At 37.2% G+C, this 16,144-nt stretch overlaps 1 protein-coding gene across 2 annotated transcripts; it reads left to right on the top strand.

The window, feature by feature from the left end:
- The first annotated feature begins 2,297 nt into the window (after positions 1-2,297).
- Positions 2,298-15,867, top strand: napbb (N-ethylmaleimide-sensitive factor attachment protein, beta b). 2 transcript variants are annotated; one of them, XM_065256351.2, is made up of 11 exons: positions 2,298-2,514; positions 3,473-3,552; positions 5,815-5,931; positions 9,168-9,214; positions 10,293-10,370; positions 12,783-12,838; positions 13,270-13,354; positions 13,464-13,568; positions 13,646-13,714; positions 15,028-15,078; positions 15,160-15,867. In XM_065256351.2, the coding sequence occupies exons 1-11, from the start codon at positions 2,417-2,419 to the stop codon at positions 15,259-15,261; spliced, it is 888 nt and encodes a 295-aa protein (XP_065112423.1). In that variant the 5' UTR covers positions 2,298-2,416; the 3' UTR covers positions 15,262-15,867. The 2 variants fall into 2 exon arrangements, with proteins under 2 accessions (XP_065112423.1, XP_065112424.1); XM_065256352.1 differs by lacking the exon at positions 9,168-9,214 and having other exon boundaries at positions 2,455-2,514.
- The last annotated feature ends 277 nt before the right edge of the window (positions 15,868-16,144 follow it).

Below are 16,144 nucleotides of genomic sequence, written 5' to 3'. Positions count from 1 at the left end.
ACCTTTTACATAGCACATTAAGCTATGAACATTCTGGACATCAGGGCGGTTTTCCAGACTAAAATGAATCTTTGAGCTGCTTTAATTTCAAAACACCTTTTTTTTTTAAAACACCACTTACATTTTTTTTGTGTCTTAAGATGCACACAAGTATAGTTTTTTGTAATGTTTGTTTTTTAAAAACGACTTAAATGCATAGTCCTTAAAGGCATAATCCAAACCCTGTCTGGGAAACCACCCCTAAACCAGGACTATAGACCTTACTTATCTTTGGACATTTAAGTAGTTTTTACAAAGACCTTATACAATTTTGACTGGTGTGCATCTTGAGACAAAACAATGGCATTGATATATTTTATGATTTGTCAGTGCATGATGTTTTTTAGTTAAGGCAGCTCAAAAATGCATTTTAGTCTTAAGCCCTGTTTGGATAACTGCCCCATAATGCAAGGTAGGCAGGTCACAAGGTTTTGAGACACAGCCTACATTAAAGGCACCTGTAATTGTTTTCCACACAATGCAACAAAGGAGACAAAACAAGCCACCCTTCCCTGAAATGAAATGTTTTACATAAACAAAGGAAAATGTGATGCTTTTATTGTACTTTGGACACAATTTAAGTTTTCATAGAGCATCTTACCATAAACACAATTTATTTTACTGTTGTGTCTTTAGTACTGGAGCTAAAAAATGTAGGGTTTTTCTGGTTAAATTAAGTGACACGTGCTAGTATGAAATATTTCTTGAAGTTCATTGAATGTCATTTTTATTATTTTTATTTTATTAGTTATAGTATTGTATACTAACACTGCACCTGCGGTTTTCAAACGTTTTCAGCGTGAGGCCCTCCTTGTATACGGTGCATCACTAGGTGCCCCCCCCAAAGAAAATTATGATATAAAACAGTGGTTCTCAAACTTTTTCAGCGTGCAGCCCCCCTTGTATATGGTGCATTCCCCCAAGTCCCCCCCCAAAGAAAATATATGACAAATTTGTTCTAAAACGTAACATTTTAATTAAACAAAACATATTAAAGTATACAAAGTAGTGCTGCTGGTTATATCCTTTTTAGGTTTAATTAACAGAATTCATGATAAATTAATGTATTTTATAAAATGACATAAAACTGGGGCCCCCGTGGCACCATCTTGCGGCCCAGTTTGAGAACCACTGATATAAAACATTCCTCAGCTTAGTATTTGAATTCAACAAAACATATTAAATTATACAAAGTTAGTTAGTAGCCTTATTTGTCTGAGATTTAATTACACAGAATTTATGTTTTATGATTTATGAAGAATTTATTTGAAAAAAAAAAACTTGGACCCCTTGGTACCATCTCAGTCAACCACAGACGTTAGAGTATGACGCCATCTAGTGTTGAAAAATAAATGTACACTATTTTTTATTTTGGTCGTTTCCTACAGTGCAGGTAATTGTTGCAAATTATTTTATGTTTAATATAGATAAAAATTATATTTAAATGATTATAGCCATTTAATCAAACTTAGATTTATTTACAGTACTTCCTTAAATACAGTAGCCTATGCTTGATGTGTCTTGTGATATCCAATTAATAAATACAATTAAAGTAAAATAAAATCTATACAATTAAGTGGTTAAGCATTTAAATAAAGCAAAGCACCCTGCACCACAGCTAACAATTTATTTAGTTTTAACAACCTTCGACATATACTGGAGATAAAATTTTAAAGTAAATATATAGTAATACATTTTCTGTCATTATTGTGACATAATTTAAAAGGCAGATAACACGGATCAGCTTAATCCATTCAAAATCATAATCATTTCAATGCTTTTTTTATTGAATAACAACATCAAGTAGGCTATAAAGCACATTTTGTTCAATGCCACATGAACATGAGGTATTAGTCACATATGATACCAGAGAAGAAAGAAGAGAGAGATTTTTTTTAAAATATGACATGTTTTCAGAGCTTTTTTGTTTTTTACTTTTTCCAAAAGGGTACTGTACAATTTGAAATCATTCATAAAATGTGACAGGTTTGGTTTACAAAGGGCCCATTTTGTTTACTGTATATGGTACTTTCCTAATACAATAAATAACTGTATAATATATTGTTCATTATTTTCCAAATATAATAATTTTAATGCTCTTGCAATGTAAACATAGCAGTTTTACGTAAGAGGTTTTGTGTTTGTGTATATATGGGAGTTGTAGTTTATTTGTTTCTGATTTCTCTGAAAAGCGCTTGTCCCAGCGCGGCCTATAAACTCCAAATCCCATAATGCATTGCGTGAGCGTTGCGAACGCCTACGCTTAATAAACCGTCTGACAGTAATCCCGCTGCCATAGTGATAAACGGCGAGAGAAGCGATCAAATAAACGAAATATATAATTTAGTGAGCTTTTGCTTCATTTATCGCTATAAAAATGGACACTTCAGGAAAGGAAAAAGAGGCGATTCAACTTATGGCTGAAGCTGATAAGAAAGTGAAGTCATCGGGCTCCTTTTTAGGAGGAATGTTTGGGTAAGATTTTGTCTTGTTTATTTGATCAATGCTAATGCTTTTATATTAAACAATTCAGCAAGATAAAATATTGCAAACTTAATTTTTAGATTTTCCATGTCGTCCTTCCAATTCATAAACAGAAAGCACTTATTTGCTGTCCGGACCCAAACTGTGACAGGCCGATTTGCGCATTATACCATAGACACGGCCTATATATAAACATGTCTTAATGAAATCGTATTGCATTGGTTAGTTGTTTAGATATCTGTAAATAAGGTTATACTAGTTAAATACTATTTTTTCTATCTTATGTTATGGTGTTGGATCTGTGAAAGGGTGTTTGGTGCATTAGTGGCGCAGGAGCGCTGCGGTATTTACACCGGCTTGTCTTGTTTAAATCTTATTTTATGCCTCTTTGGTAAAATCCACGTGTAATGCATGCAGTCAATAATTCTTAAACATGAACAATTTCTTATGAGTATGTCAGTAAATTCCCTGTTGCATCCAACAGCTGGATGAAAATCAGAAAATCCCACTTTTAATTTGAATTTAACATTATAAACATTTATAAGGAAGTAATTGAAAAACATTACTGCATTATGCTTGCATTACAATTAATTTTCAACAGCTTATTAGTCAATCTTTATCTGACTTAGTATGCTGCAAAATAAAATGTATGTAAATAGGTTTGATTAAAATTACATGAGACACTGACCCAATAAAATAGACCAACAGGACTCCGTTGGGACTTTTCTGTGAAACACCAGCTAAAAAGTGTTCATAATTTAACACAATATCTTATATACGCCAGTGTCATCTGCCAAAAGATATCAACTTTATGCAAACATTATATTTTGCAGCATTAGTGTGATATTAAAACGTTGATAATATGTAGCACTATGTAAACAAGGATGCACAATAATTATCATTTTGAATATAAATAGAAGACCTAACTAAATGTTTTCACATCTTTCAGGGGAAATCAGAAAGTGGAAGAGGCGTGTGAGATGTACGCCAGAGCGGCCAACATGTTCAAAATGGCTAAAAACTGGAGTGGTATGTACTTCAAGAATAACACAAAACCCAGTGGGCAGTTGATGTTGAAAAGACATCGAATTGACATCAAACATTGACATGAAATACAGGTCAAATATGCAAATCGAACTGAAGTCAAAAACATTGATTTGATGTAAATTAAACGTCACACATATTGACCCACATACATTAAACCAATTTCAGCGTGGGATTAACTTCCTGTTTTACCCATCGACCAAACTGATCTTAAAGAGCACCTATTTTATTGCTAAAAACAACGTTATTTTGTTTATTTGGTATAATACAATGTGTTCACGTGGTTTATGGTTAAAAAACACATTATTTTCCACATACCTTACATTTTTGTAGCTCCAGATTTCACTCTCTTCCTGAAACGCACGGATTTGAAAAGCTCTGTGTCCCCGATTGGCCAGCTAATCTGTATGTTGTGATTGGCCTGAATACCTTTGACGTCAGCAGGAAATGTGACGCTCCTTTCGATGTTTGAAAGATTCGGTTGCTAACAGGAGTTAACTAGACTGCAGGATTTTTGCCCTCCTATAAGATCATACCTTATCACACTGTGCGACATGGACCGTTTAAACTCGGGTACTACAGGCATGTAGACTGTACGATGATGACGACACGGAAGCTTTGGCGGCTGCGTCACACTTTAGCACAACGTCACTAGCATGCGCTCGTGGTAAACAAATAACACCGCGCATGTCGTAGCAGCAAACACACTGTGCGGTGATCATGCTAAATTTCTGACACTGTCAGAAATCTATCGTAGGCTATCTTTGGACGCAAGACCGGGAAAACGGACGTCTTTGAACCTCTCTTATTGTACGACATAGGACCACCGATAAAGAGCCACGATCACAGAAATCGCGACGATTGTTTCACGATGGCAATCTTTCATCTGGGGCAGCCAATAATCGTGCAGTGTATCCCGGGCTTTTTACAGGCTTTGAGTCCGAAGTGGGAGGAATTATGATAATGTCGGTCTTTACTACATCACCAATACCAGGAAGTAAACCATTGCCTACAATCCGTGTGTTTGTTGTAGTCCAAGAAAAGAGATTTACGTTGGAGACGATAACTTGCGTCATCGTTTACTTTGGGGTTTGTATCGTTCGCATATCGTTAACATGTACTAATACACACTTGCACACCAAAGGTAATTTAAAAATATGAATCGGTACAATATTATGGGTGAATGCCAATCAGAAGTAAACATCCCTATGACATAATCACTTGGAAGAGCAAAGCTCTTGTTGTGTAAACCCTCAGGAAGTTGTGGTCATTTAACTCTTTCCCCGCCATTGACAAGTTAACTCGTCAATTAAGAGAAAACGCTTCCCTCCCGGAATGCTGGCGCTGGCTGGCAGCTTTTTTTTTTTTAAACGCTGGCGGGGAAAGAGTTAAAATACACTTGGCAAATGAAGCAATGAAAAACATCAGACTGTCAGACAGCAGGGCTCCAGACTGCCCCCAAAATTTGAGAGTGTGCGACCAGTAAATTTGACCTTTTTTTTACACGTTAAACATGAAAGGGACGCATCAATGAATCTGGAATCTGTGGCTGGCCAATGAGTGTGACAAGGATAGGGAATGGTCACTGTAAGTGGCTAATGTGTGGAGGGGGATATAGTTTTAATTATACCATACTTTTTAATAAAAAATGTCAGTGTACCTTCTATGTTGCATCTTCAAAAGTGCACAATAAAATGTGACACTGAATTTTAAACAGCACATTGTAATTTCTGTAATTTTCATTGTAATCATCAAAGTATTTATTAGTAGTACAGTGGAAAGTAGTATGGTGTGTGCCCCTAAATTTTCTGGTTGCGCCACTAAAATTTTCAGTTGGGGGCCACTGTGCTCCTAGTCAAAAAAGTTAGTCTGGAGCCCTGGACAGTGTTTTCTCTTTATCTGTAATGACTTTTCGTTTGGGTTCCTATTTTGAAGTGCCCTTCGAGGGTGCAAAATAGCCATTTGAAATTCACCCATATCAACGCATTAAACAAAACTGCATATTTCAAGACATTTCAGTGGTTATTATTTTAATATACAGAGTCAGAGGTTCCAAACGGGGTGAGTTTAGGGCGGGACTAATATATATATACTAGGGCAGTGTCCAGGAAACCTTTTTGAAACCCTGTCATTATGCAGAAGGACACACTTTACCTTTAATGAAAGTTATTGTCAAATGCGTCCTGGAATAATAAATGAGCTTTGTTTGTAAGGGATGTATTGATGTACTGTTGTGTTTGTATAAAGCTGCAGGAAATGCTTTCTGTCAGGCGGCAAGACTTCACATGCAGCTTCAAAATAAACACGACTCCGCCACGAGCTACGTTGATGCGGGAAATGCCTTCAAAAAAGCAGATCCACAAGGTGAGACGACGACCATTCTCACAACTTCAGTGTCACAGATTTTTTTAAGTGCTGTCATGTAAACGGGTTCTTGATTTTAATTACACAATGTGTTGTAGGCAGAGATGTATAGTAACGAAGTAGAACTACTTCACTACTGTACTTAAGTACTAAAAGACAGTATCTGTACTCTACTGAAGTATTATTTTTTTCTCCTACTTCCACTTTTACTTCAGTACATTTTTTCTTTGAGTTTAATACTTTTACTCCAATACTTTTTTTATGTGCTGCATAGTTACTCGTTACTCTCAAATGTTACGAATCATGGTCACATGGTGGTCTGAACCAATTGGAGATAGTAAAGGGCGACCCCTCCCAACCTCTCACTCACAAATATGAGCCAGGGTTGTTGACAAATGTGAAGCGAAGAGAGAACCAAAGTGCGCGAGAAAGACAGAGAGAGAGAGAATGCGCAAGAAAGGGCGAGTGTGCGCAAAAGAAGGAAACCTAAATTCAATGAAACACCTTGTACCTTTACCTATTACCATTTTATCGACTAATATTTCATTAATTCTGAATTCTCTATCGCCATATCAGTTAAATTAATCTGAATTATCTGAACATTCATGTCCTTGTACTCCTGCTACAGCCAAAGGAATTGTAAGTGTCCTTTAGCTTAAACATTTGAAATAATATAAACAATATTATATTCAAACTTTTGACTGTTTTCTTTAATAACTACATTACACAATACTTGTACTTTTACTTTCAGTACTTGAGTAGTATATTTTAAAATAAACTACTTGCAATACTTAAGTACAAAGCATGTTTAATACTTTAGTACTTCCACTTAAGTGCTGTGCTTAAAGAGCACTTCAACGTCTACTCAAGTCACTTTTTTGATAGAGCACTTGTACTTTTACTCAAGTCTGGGTCGCTAGTACTTTATACATCTCTGGTTGTAGGCTACTACTCGATTACATGACTGTGAACTATAGCAGATGTTTAAAAAATGTGAAAGCAGTGGAGCTGATGCTGTATGTGATATGTGACCTCGGACCACAAAACCAGTCATAAAGGTTCAATTTTGTAATTTTGATTTATACATCAGCTGAATAAATAAGCATTGATGTAAGGTTTGTTAGGATAGGACAATATTTGTCTGAGATACAACTATTTCAATATTCAGAATCTGAGGCTTTTCTCAAAATATTGAGAAAATTGCCTTTAAAGTTGTCCAAATGAAGACCTTAGCAACACATATTACTAATGATGATACTTTTTTTATATATTTACGGTAGGAAATGTAAAGATAATTTTGACCCACACAAAATTATTGTTGCATACTATAACAAAATATAGATGGATTTCAGTCATGTGACCTTTTACGTCATGCCGCCATCTTGAGGACCTACCGAGTACCAGTAGGTTATTGACAAGCATTGGCTACCTTGCTACGATTTACGGATTTCTTATCTTTTACTGTCTATGATTCTTACGGATACAGTAAAGGGCTACGAAAGACAACATGTCGCATCTCGACTGTCATGAAAATAAACGCTACTTTAAAAAAATATATCTTGGTTAGGGTGTGATGCCTATCCCTGATGCGTTCTTCCGCTGCTACCGAACTACCACTATTTTACAACATAAGAAGGCGCGACACAACATGAAACTTTGCTCGAAGTATTACCTGGATCTCTACACATGAACGCGAGCATTGAGAACATTGTTTGTGTACACGGAGTTTACTAAAAATAAAGGTTTTGTACAACTGACTTTGGCTGTAATGATGTCCGCTCGTCATCTCTGCCAGACGTAAATAATCGATTTCCGAATGTGAATGAATGAATCTCATACGAGGCTCCTTTTTTAACTAGAAGGTCAATATTGTTTTTCACTTGCGACAAAAAAACGAATTATCCGTGCATTTTTATGGAACTATGCTTTAGGAGATATCAATCTTTACTCTCCTCCCTCCTTACGTCGCAATTGGAGATCGATACATCTTGACTGGGAAGAAGGCGGCGAGCGGACGCCAAATCATCCAAAGTCAGTTGTTCAAAACCTTCTTTTTAGTTAACTCTGTGTTCACAAACAATGTTCTCAATGCTCGAGTTCACATGTAGAAACACAGGCGATACTTCGAGCAAAATGCTGTGTTGAGCCTTCTTAGTGTTGTTAAAATAGCGATATGCTCACAGCATATTGAAGGCATAGCTTCTAGTTCTTTTGCGACCACTTCAGGTCCTCAAAATGGCGGAAGACAAGTGAGTGACGTCAGCTGATATCCATGTATACCCATATGACTGGTTATGTGGTCCAGAGTCCAGTGGCGGCTCGTGACTGCTCATCCAAGGGGCGCAAATTCAAAAGTGTTTGGAGTGTCGTGTGTTGCTTGTGTTTCCAAAATATGTGTTTGTGGCATCATGTGAACCATGTTAAAGCAACACCAAAGAGTTTTTTTACCTTAAAATAACGTTTCCAAAAAAGTTTCAGTGGTTCATCCACTTGAAACACGGTGAATGGCACTTTCGCTTTGCAGCCCACTATCAGCCAAAACCGCACTAAAGAAGTTTCCAACCGTCGGGTAGTGGTCCTGTAGTTCGAGTAAAAACTACAAAAACTTGCTTTACGGCAGACCTACAATCAAATCAGAGCCAGGTATGCTGCAATATTTACGATAGTGGTAATGAACAATTACGCTTCTAACCTGGAGGGGGAGCAAAGAGCAAAAACTCTTTAGTGTTGCTTTAATCGCGTGTTTTGTCAAAATAAGGGCCTTCTGCACACGCGTCAAAACCATTTGTGATAAAAGAGATGCTCACGTTCACAAAATACACGCAAGACACTCCCTTAACAGTAAACTCTGATTACGCACTAGATTATGCGAGTATCTGGCAAAGACGAGTGTCTCTTTTATCATAAACCCTTTAGACGCGTCTGCAGCAGGCACTTATTTTGACAAGACACGTGATGCACATAAGTTCACTCGATGCGCCGAACGCATATTTTGAAATTACGAACCACAGACATGACTGGCTACATACATGTTGTGACGAACTCCGCAACAAGCGCCCTCGAAATAAAGAAGTCACCGGCCGCCACTGCCAGACTCACAGAGGAATATTGCATTGCACCTAATATTGTGTTGGTTTTGCATAGGTTAGTCAGATTATACTGATGGTAGGGTTAATAATGATGCCATTGATGATGCTAACTCTCTCCTCCCTCTTCTCTTTAACGCTTGCGATTAGAGGCTATCAAGTGCTTAAACGCAGCAATTGATATTTACACAGATATGGTAAGATGCTTTTGCAGGTTTGGTTTCTGTACTTTTTCATCTGGAAGTGTTGTATTTGCGGTCTGCGAGACCTCCGGGACTCCACCAGCTGTTATAGCAGATCCTCTCACCAGGCAGTATAACAGAATGTGCAGAAATGAGACACTGAAGTATTGCTCCATGATAAAAACCCTAAATATCCCTTGATGTTGCCCAAAATCTGTATTCTGGGGTACCCAAATTAGGTCCTGAAGGACCGGTGTCCTGCAGAGTTTAGCTCAAAATTGCCTTAGCTGCTCCAGGTGTGTTTAATTAGGGTTGCAGATAATGGCCCTGTCCCAAATGGCACACTCCGGACTTGTGGACTTCCTTAGAGTCGATGACATCATGTAGTGCAGACCCTAAGAGACCCTTGATTCGAGTCCACCGGAGTCGCATTTTGGGACAGACTTGAGCGTTACGCCGGAAATATGAAAAGAAGTGGCCTATCTGTGTGAACTCCTCCCATCTGTCGTCTGATTGCTCTTTCGCAAGGAATTCTGGGTTTGTAAAATGTGTGCAGTGTGGGCTTCGCCAAAGACCACATCAAGGGTGCAAAGGGGGTGCTGATGAGCACACTTCCTAGCGTAAAAATGACAGATGAGACACCCTACGGACTTGTAGACTAAGCGAGCACATGCAATTTAAGGCCATGAGACCGAAAGTCCACATGGAGTGGGCCATTTGGGACAGGGCCAAACTCTGCGGACACCGGCCTTCCAGGAGCAAGCTTGGGCATGAAAATTAACCATGGTTTTACTAGAGTTAAAACCAAAAGAACCATGGTTACTGTAACCAGAAAATAACCATGGTTTTGAAAACGTTTTCTAAAACCATAGTTAAACCATGGTTAGTGGTTTGCTAATAGTAATCAATACACCAAAAAAGCATGGTTACTACACTTTTACCACAATAAAACATGGTTCATTTTCGTAAGGGCCCTGCTGTATTGAGAGCTCAGCCAGCCACAATCATATATTCATTCATATTAAATCATTGCTGTATGTGTTTTACATACAAAATTAAATATTTTTTTATGTTTCTTTTGTTTTGTCTATAGGGAAGATTCACCATCGCAGCCAAGCATCATATCACAATCGCAGAGGTATACGAGTCAGAGCTGGTGGATATTGAGAAGGTATAAAACTGCACAATATGTTAAATAATATTAGTTTTAGTTCTTGATTCTGATAGGTATAAAACTGCACAATATGTTAAATAATATTAGTTTTAGTTCTTGATTCTGATTGGTCATTAGCTGTGTTTTATTTACGATAAAGCACAACTATGAACGCTGTACCTAATGATTCTGTTTATCACAGCACCCTTAGCTAGTGTTCGAATTATGTCAAAGATTATGGGGGTCCCCTAGCCAAGCCAACCCCCTCCCGGACAACCCCCGTCATTATAGGGTCGCCGTGATTTCAAAAAGTAAGATGTGATCCTTGATCAACTTTTTTTTTTTGTTGGTCCTGGATCCACGTTTTAATCAAAGAATCCGAAATTACCCTTAACTCGAACCCTAACCATTTTTACTCCCAAATGAATGTGAAATAATAATAATAGTTTGAGAATAATCTAACAATCTGTCAATTTCTCAAGAAAACCGAAATCTTTTGGATTAGTTAATTGCAAAATTGGGACAAATAATGGACAGTATCGCTTTGTGGCAGCGCAGCACAAGGATATTAAATTCATGTGGCATTTTAATTTAAATAAAAACCTGGCTGAGACCACCCCAGCCCCCCCTCAATTTGAACACTGCCCTTAGCAAAATAAACATATGTGAAACATTATAGGGCTGTTTTACCGGACATGGCTTATCATAGTCCCAGATTAAAATGCAAACTTGAGCAGCCTTCATTTATAAACTCCGTGGACCTGTTCAAAGTCGGTCAGGGACAATTTTTTTCAGCGGAAGGAAGACTTTTAGTGATTTTGTGTCATGAAAGATAGATTTATACTAGGGCCGGGACTTTAACACGTTAATTAAGATTAATCACAATTATTTTTGCACCGCGGAACATTTCTCATTGGAAGAGTTTCAGCAGACCGAATATACTGGAGCACCAACTAGCGTTCATCATGACTTTAGACAACAACAAACCACAGTGAACATGAACGAAGAAGCTGATAAGATCGCTTTGGTTGGCCCCGTGGATGGGAATTTTTTAAATAAAAAACAAACGGATGGAAGCGTCGATAAAAGCATGGTTGTGTGTAAGCCATCCAACAAGGAATTCGCATATCACCGCAGCACATCGAGCCTCAAGTATCATCTCAATGCAAAACATATAGCAGCTAGCGTGGACGTTAGCCCGACTCTGAGTACAACGACTTGGTTGAACAAAAATAAACAATATTTTGTTGCTTATGCTTATGTATTCAGTCATTATTCATGGTATACTAAAAATCCATGTGAAAAAATAACTTCTCAATGTTCTCAGGTCAAATATTTATATGTGATTAATTTCGATTAATTAATTACAAAGCCTCTAATTAATTAGATTAATTTTTTTAATCGAGTCCCGGCCCTAATTTATACATATTTATTTTGCTTGATACCACGGGTCTGTTGAATGCTGTATTCTGATTGGTTGAGAAATGTTCCACAGGTATGCATTATTTTTTGATAACCACACACACCTAACTTGTCAAATGTCTTAAAAATAGTCACTAGAGCAATGTTTGTGGTAACTGTGGTATAAGCAGAATAATTGACTCCGGTCCTTTTGAAAATAATGCACACTGTGCATTACCACCTTTAGGTGTGCATTATTTTCTTATAATTCAATGGCCCGTCGTCAATTATTCCTTACTTAATATTTGTATTGTGTGTTAACTATTTTATAAAAGCAATAAGGTACTCGATGTTGTGCTGTATATATAAACCACAACTGAAGGGGTTGCACTGACTTTTGAGGCTTTTTGTCGCAGTTTGAAACAATGGCATTTAGCTGTGACTTATTTACAATACAGCACAGCCTCTCACACGTTATTGCTTGCTTAAGCTGATAATAACTACGTTAATAAAACTTCGTTCGACGGGAAAATGTAAAGACCAAACAAAAACACTTTTTTTGTATCTAAAAGCAAACAAAGAAAAATCCTATACATTATCTGCTTGCAAAAAACGTATCAAAATATCTTTATTGGCAACGTTTCACCGGTATGATCTTCATCAGGCATCAACACCTGCAGGGGAAGATGAAGCCAATAAAGATATTTTGATGTTTTTTGCAAGCAGATAGTGTGCGGGATTGTTCTTTGTTTGAGTCTTTATTTGGACTTCATTGTTTTTTCCCCTTATGCTCCTATCGATCACCTACACTGCGACACTAATTTATAATTGTATCTAAAATCAAAATATTCAATTTTAAGTGTGTTTTTCTCTTGTAGGTTCATTCATTAGCTTGTAAATGCTTTAAACTGCTCTTAATACTTATTAAACTGCTTTTATAGTTGATGTTTGATGGCTATGAGCATATTGTTTTGTTGTACAGAATATCATTCGGCCGGTTATGATTATTCTGTGTTTGTTCACCTACAGGCGATCGCACATTACGAACAAGCTGCCGACTATTACAAAGGAGAGGAATCGAACAGGTAAACCTTCTCAAGCTATGATTTCTCCCATTGCTTTTTACAACATTTATGCTCTTTTGGCACTTTTCCATTGCATAGTACCCCAGCTTACTTTTGGGGGCTTTTCCACTGGGTCCAGTACATAGTACCCCATACTTTTTATTTTTTAGTACCACCTCGGTTGGGTTTCCAAGCGAGCTGAGCTGATACTAAAACGTGACATGAAAACACTGTAGATCACTGATTGGTCTGAGAGAAGCGTCACTGCCAGCATCATTGCTATCACAAGATTAGCTTTACCTTCGTGCATGCGCTGCCAAAGTAAGGTGAGCTTGCACGACCTGACCCGTGGGGTACTGTGCAATGGAAAAGCGCCATTTGTTCCCGAGACAGTTTACTTGTTGCACATTAAATAATGGTTTAAGCTTTGACACAGTTTGTTTAATTTACAGCTCTGCAAACAAGTGTCTTCTGAAGGTGGCGTCATACAGCGCTCAGTTAGAACAGTACCAGAAGGCAATAGAGATTTATGAGCAGGTATACCATCTGTTGATCTTCAGCAGACTTTAAAACGCTTGTTCCAGCATAACTTGCTCACCCACGGTCACAAAGTCACACTGAAATGACTGTCTGTGTCCGTAAACAGGTCGGAACTAACACCATGGACAACCCCCTGCTGAAATACAGCGCCAAAGAATATTTCTTCAAAGCTTCATTGTGTCACTTTATCGTCGATGAGCTAAACGCAAAGGTCAGTCGGATGGTCTGGATGTTTGGACCGATGTGAGGAGCTGCTGTAAATGACACCGACTTTTCTTTCTGTTGTAGCTCGCTATCGCAAAGTATGAAGAGATGTTTCCAGCCTTCTCGGATTCAAGAGAGTGCAAACTTCTGAAGGTTTGTCATGTGACTTATAAATCATGTTTGGTTATTTAAAGGTCCAGTGTGGGTAGATAATGCGTTTGTCTATTTAGGGCTACTGTAAAAACATGAAGGCGACTTCCAAATAAGGGAACCTGTGTTGGACAAAAAGCTGAGATGGGTGATTCTCACGAAAACTTGGTTTTAAAAATGTCAAGCATGAAAATGTAAAAATTGCTTAAATTTACTTTTTTTCCCACCAGACATTGAAAAACAAAGTCTGGAGTAAATGGAAACATTAATTTAAACACTTTTACGTATCATTTAACACTTTTTGTAACATAATTTAAAAAATTTGTCTTAAAAAATCTCATTACCGCAACAGTCAGAAAACATTAACACTGACATATTTTCAAAATGACATGACAAACCTGAAAGAACATAATTTGGAGATTCTGCACATGCATTTAAAATCAAAGTATTATGCTTCTATTAATTAAATTAACATTTAATAAGCATCTGTTGCGGTAATGATAATCAAAATGTTGTGTAAGCATTCTGACAAGACAATATTTCAAATTAACTGTAAAAAATTATCTTACCTGGTAGCCATCTTGAAGTAACTGGTCCATGTGCTTGGTCACTCAAAATCAAACTTTATTAAAATTCTGTATGTGTGCTTAAACTGTTCTCAAAAAGTGTTGCGGAGGATGAGAACATCAGGCATGGACACATCATTTTCCTAATTTTTCTTCATTATTATTATACATGAATATTCAGTAAATTATTTTTCTGTCATCTAAAGTAGTCTAGCAAAACATCCATTTATTTTTTTCTAAATATTTTTGTTTTAATATGTTTAAATTACAGCATAACGCATGTTCAAACACAGCCGGACGCATTGCGGTAATGAGAATTTCAGCAGAAAATGAGATAAAATTGACAAATTATAAATTCTAATGTTGAAATCACACATTGTGCAAGGTAGAACACAGTATTGTGTTAATTCTGAGGCTTTTTAATATTACTATATTACACATTTTATAGCTAAAATCATTAGTGCCGTGCTGTTTCAATGGTTTCGTGAGAATCACCCAGATAATTGCATTTATGTAAAAGACTTTTGTTAGAGATCAGATTCAGAGCAATATTCAAAACATACACCGAGTATTTCCTGCTTTTGGATTTGTAGATGATTTAATTTTTTACAAGTTGAGTAATAGCCCCACCTAGTGGATAATAGCGGAAATATAGATTGCTGTAAAAACTCGTCATTGGCAGTGAAGCGTTATGGCGGGGAAAGAGTTAATATTTGTTGTTATATACTTAAAACGGTTTTGTTCACACAGAAACTTCTGGAGGCTCATGAGGAGCAGAATGCAGAGGCTTTTACAGAAGCAGTAAGTCCTTTATCATCAGCAACATCCATTTAATGCTATCATGGTTTCGTCGCGTGTTTCAGTTGTTTTTGTGTCTCTTAGGTGAAGGAGTTTGACTCCATCTCGCGTTTGGACCAATGGCTCACCACCATGCTTCTGCGTATCAAGAAAACCATTCAGGGAGATGAGGGTGACCTAAAATGATCCACACAGTGGGATCATCACCCACTGCATGGCACCTTTCTCCCCCCTCCCATTTCACTTCAGTTTTGTGCAATGGCCAAGACCAGGTTTCCCAATACAGTATGGCCAAATGTATTGCTGCAGATATTTCTAGACAATATAAATATATTTAAGCCTGTACTTCATTGATATATTAAGTTATATAGCACATATCAAAATTTAGCACTCCAGTTCAAAGACGTGCTCTGCTTTGGAACCTCAAAAACATTTTTGGGAAAAAGGAGGTTCAGCAGAGGGAAACGTTTAAAGATGCGATAAGGATTTAGTCGTTTCTTTTGTAATAGTCATTGGATTGCGACGTGCTAAAGACGCATGAAATGTACAGATGTTATCGAGTGCAAGAGAATTGCGTATTGTTATTATTTAAGACTATAAGTTGTATAATTTGAGTTTGTGCGTTGGGCATGCAGGCCTCTACATGAAGCTGTTTTGTACTACAAGATGTTAACCAAACATCCAAAATGTCCACATGCGATGTAAATTCTTGTGTGTCCCGTACCCCAAGATGATTATTTTTTAATAACTCTGTTGTTTTAGGGTGTTATTTTCTTATTTAATAATTATTAATTATAAAAAAATTTAATACACAATTAAAGACAAACCATCACTTCATCGGCACTGAAATGAAGGCGTTTATAAAATCCACATGTAACCTTTAATGCTATGCTCTATATGTTTGTAATGTTATGAATGCGTAGCTCATATTCTTCACTCCTGTGGTCTTTAGCAGCGCATGTCATTATGTGTGTTTAACTGTTGTGTGATCGTCTGTGCTTTATCATATTCTAGAATTTTTAAAAAGCCATTAAGACTTACCAAACAATGTACTTTCCCACAGAGCACC

The sequence above is a fragment of the Paramisgurnus dabryanus genome, chromosome 12, assembly GCF_030506205.2.
Source record: "Paramisgurnus dabryanus chromosome 12, PD_genome_1.1, whole genome shotgun sequence".
NCBI lineage: Eukaryota > Metazoa > Chordata > Actinopteri > Cypriniformes > Cobitidae > Paramisgurnus > Paramisgurnus dabryanus.
This window is presented reverse-complemented; position numbering and strand designations above follow the sequence as displayed.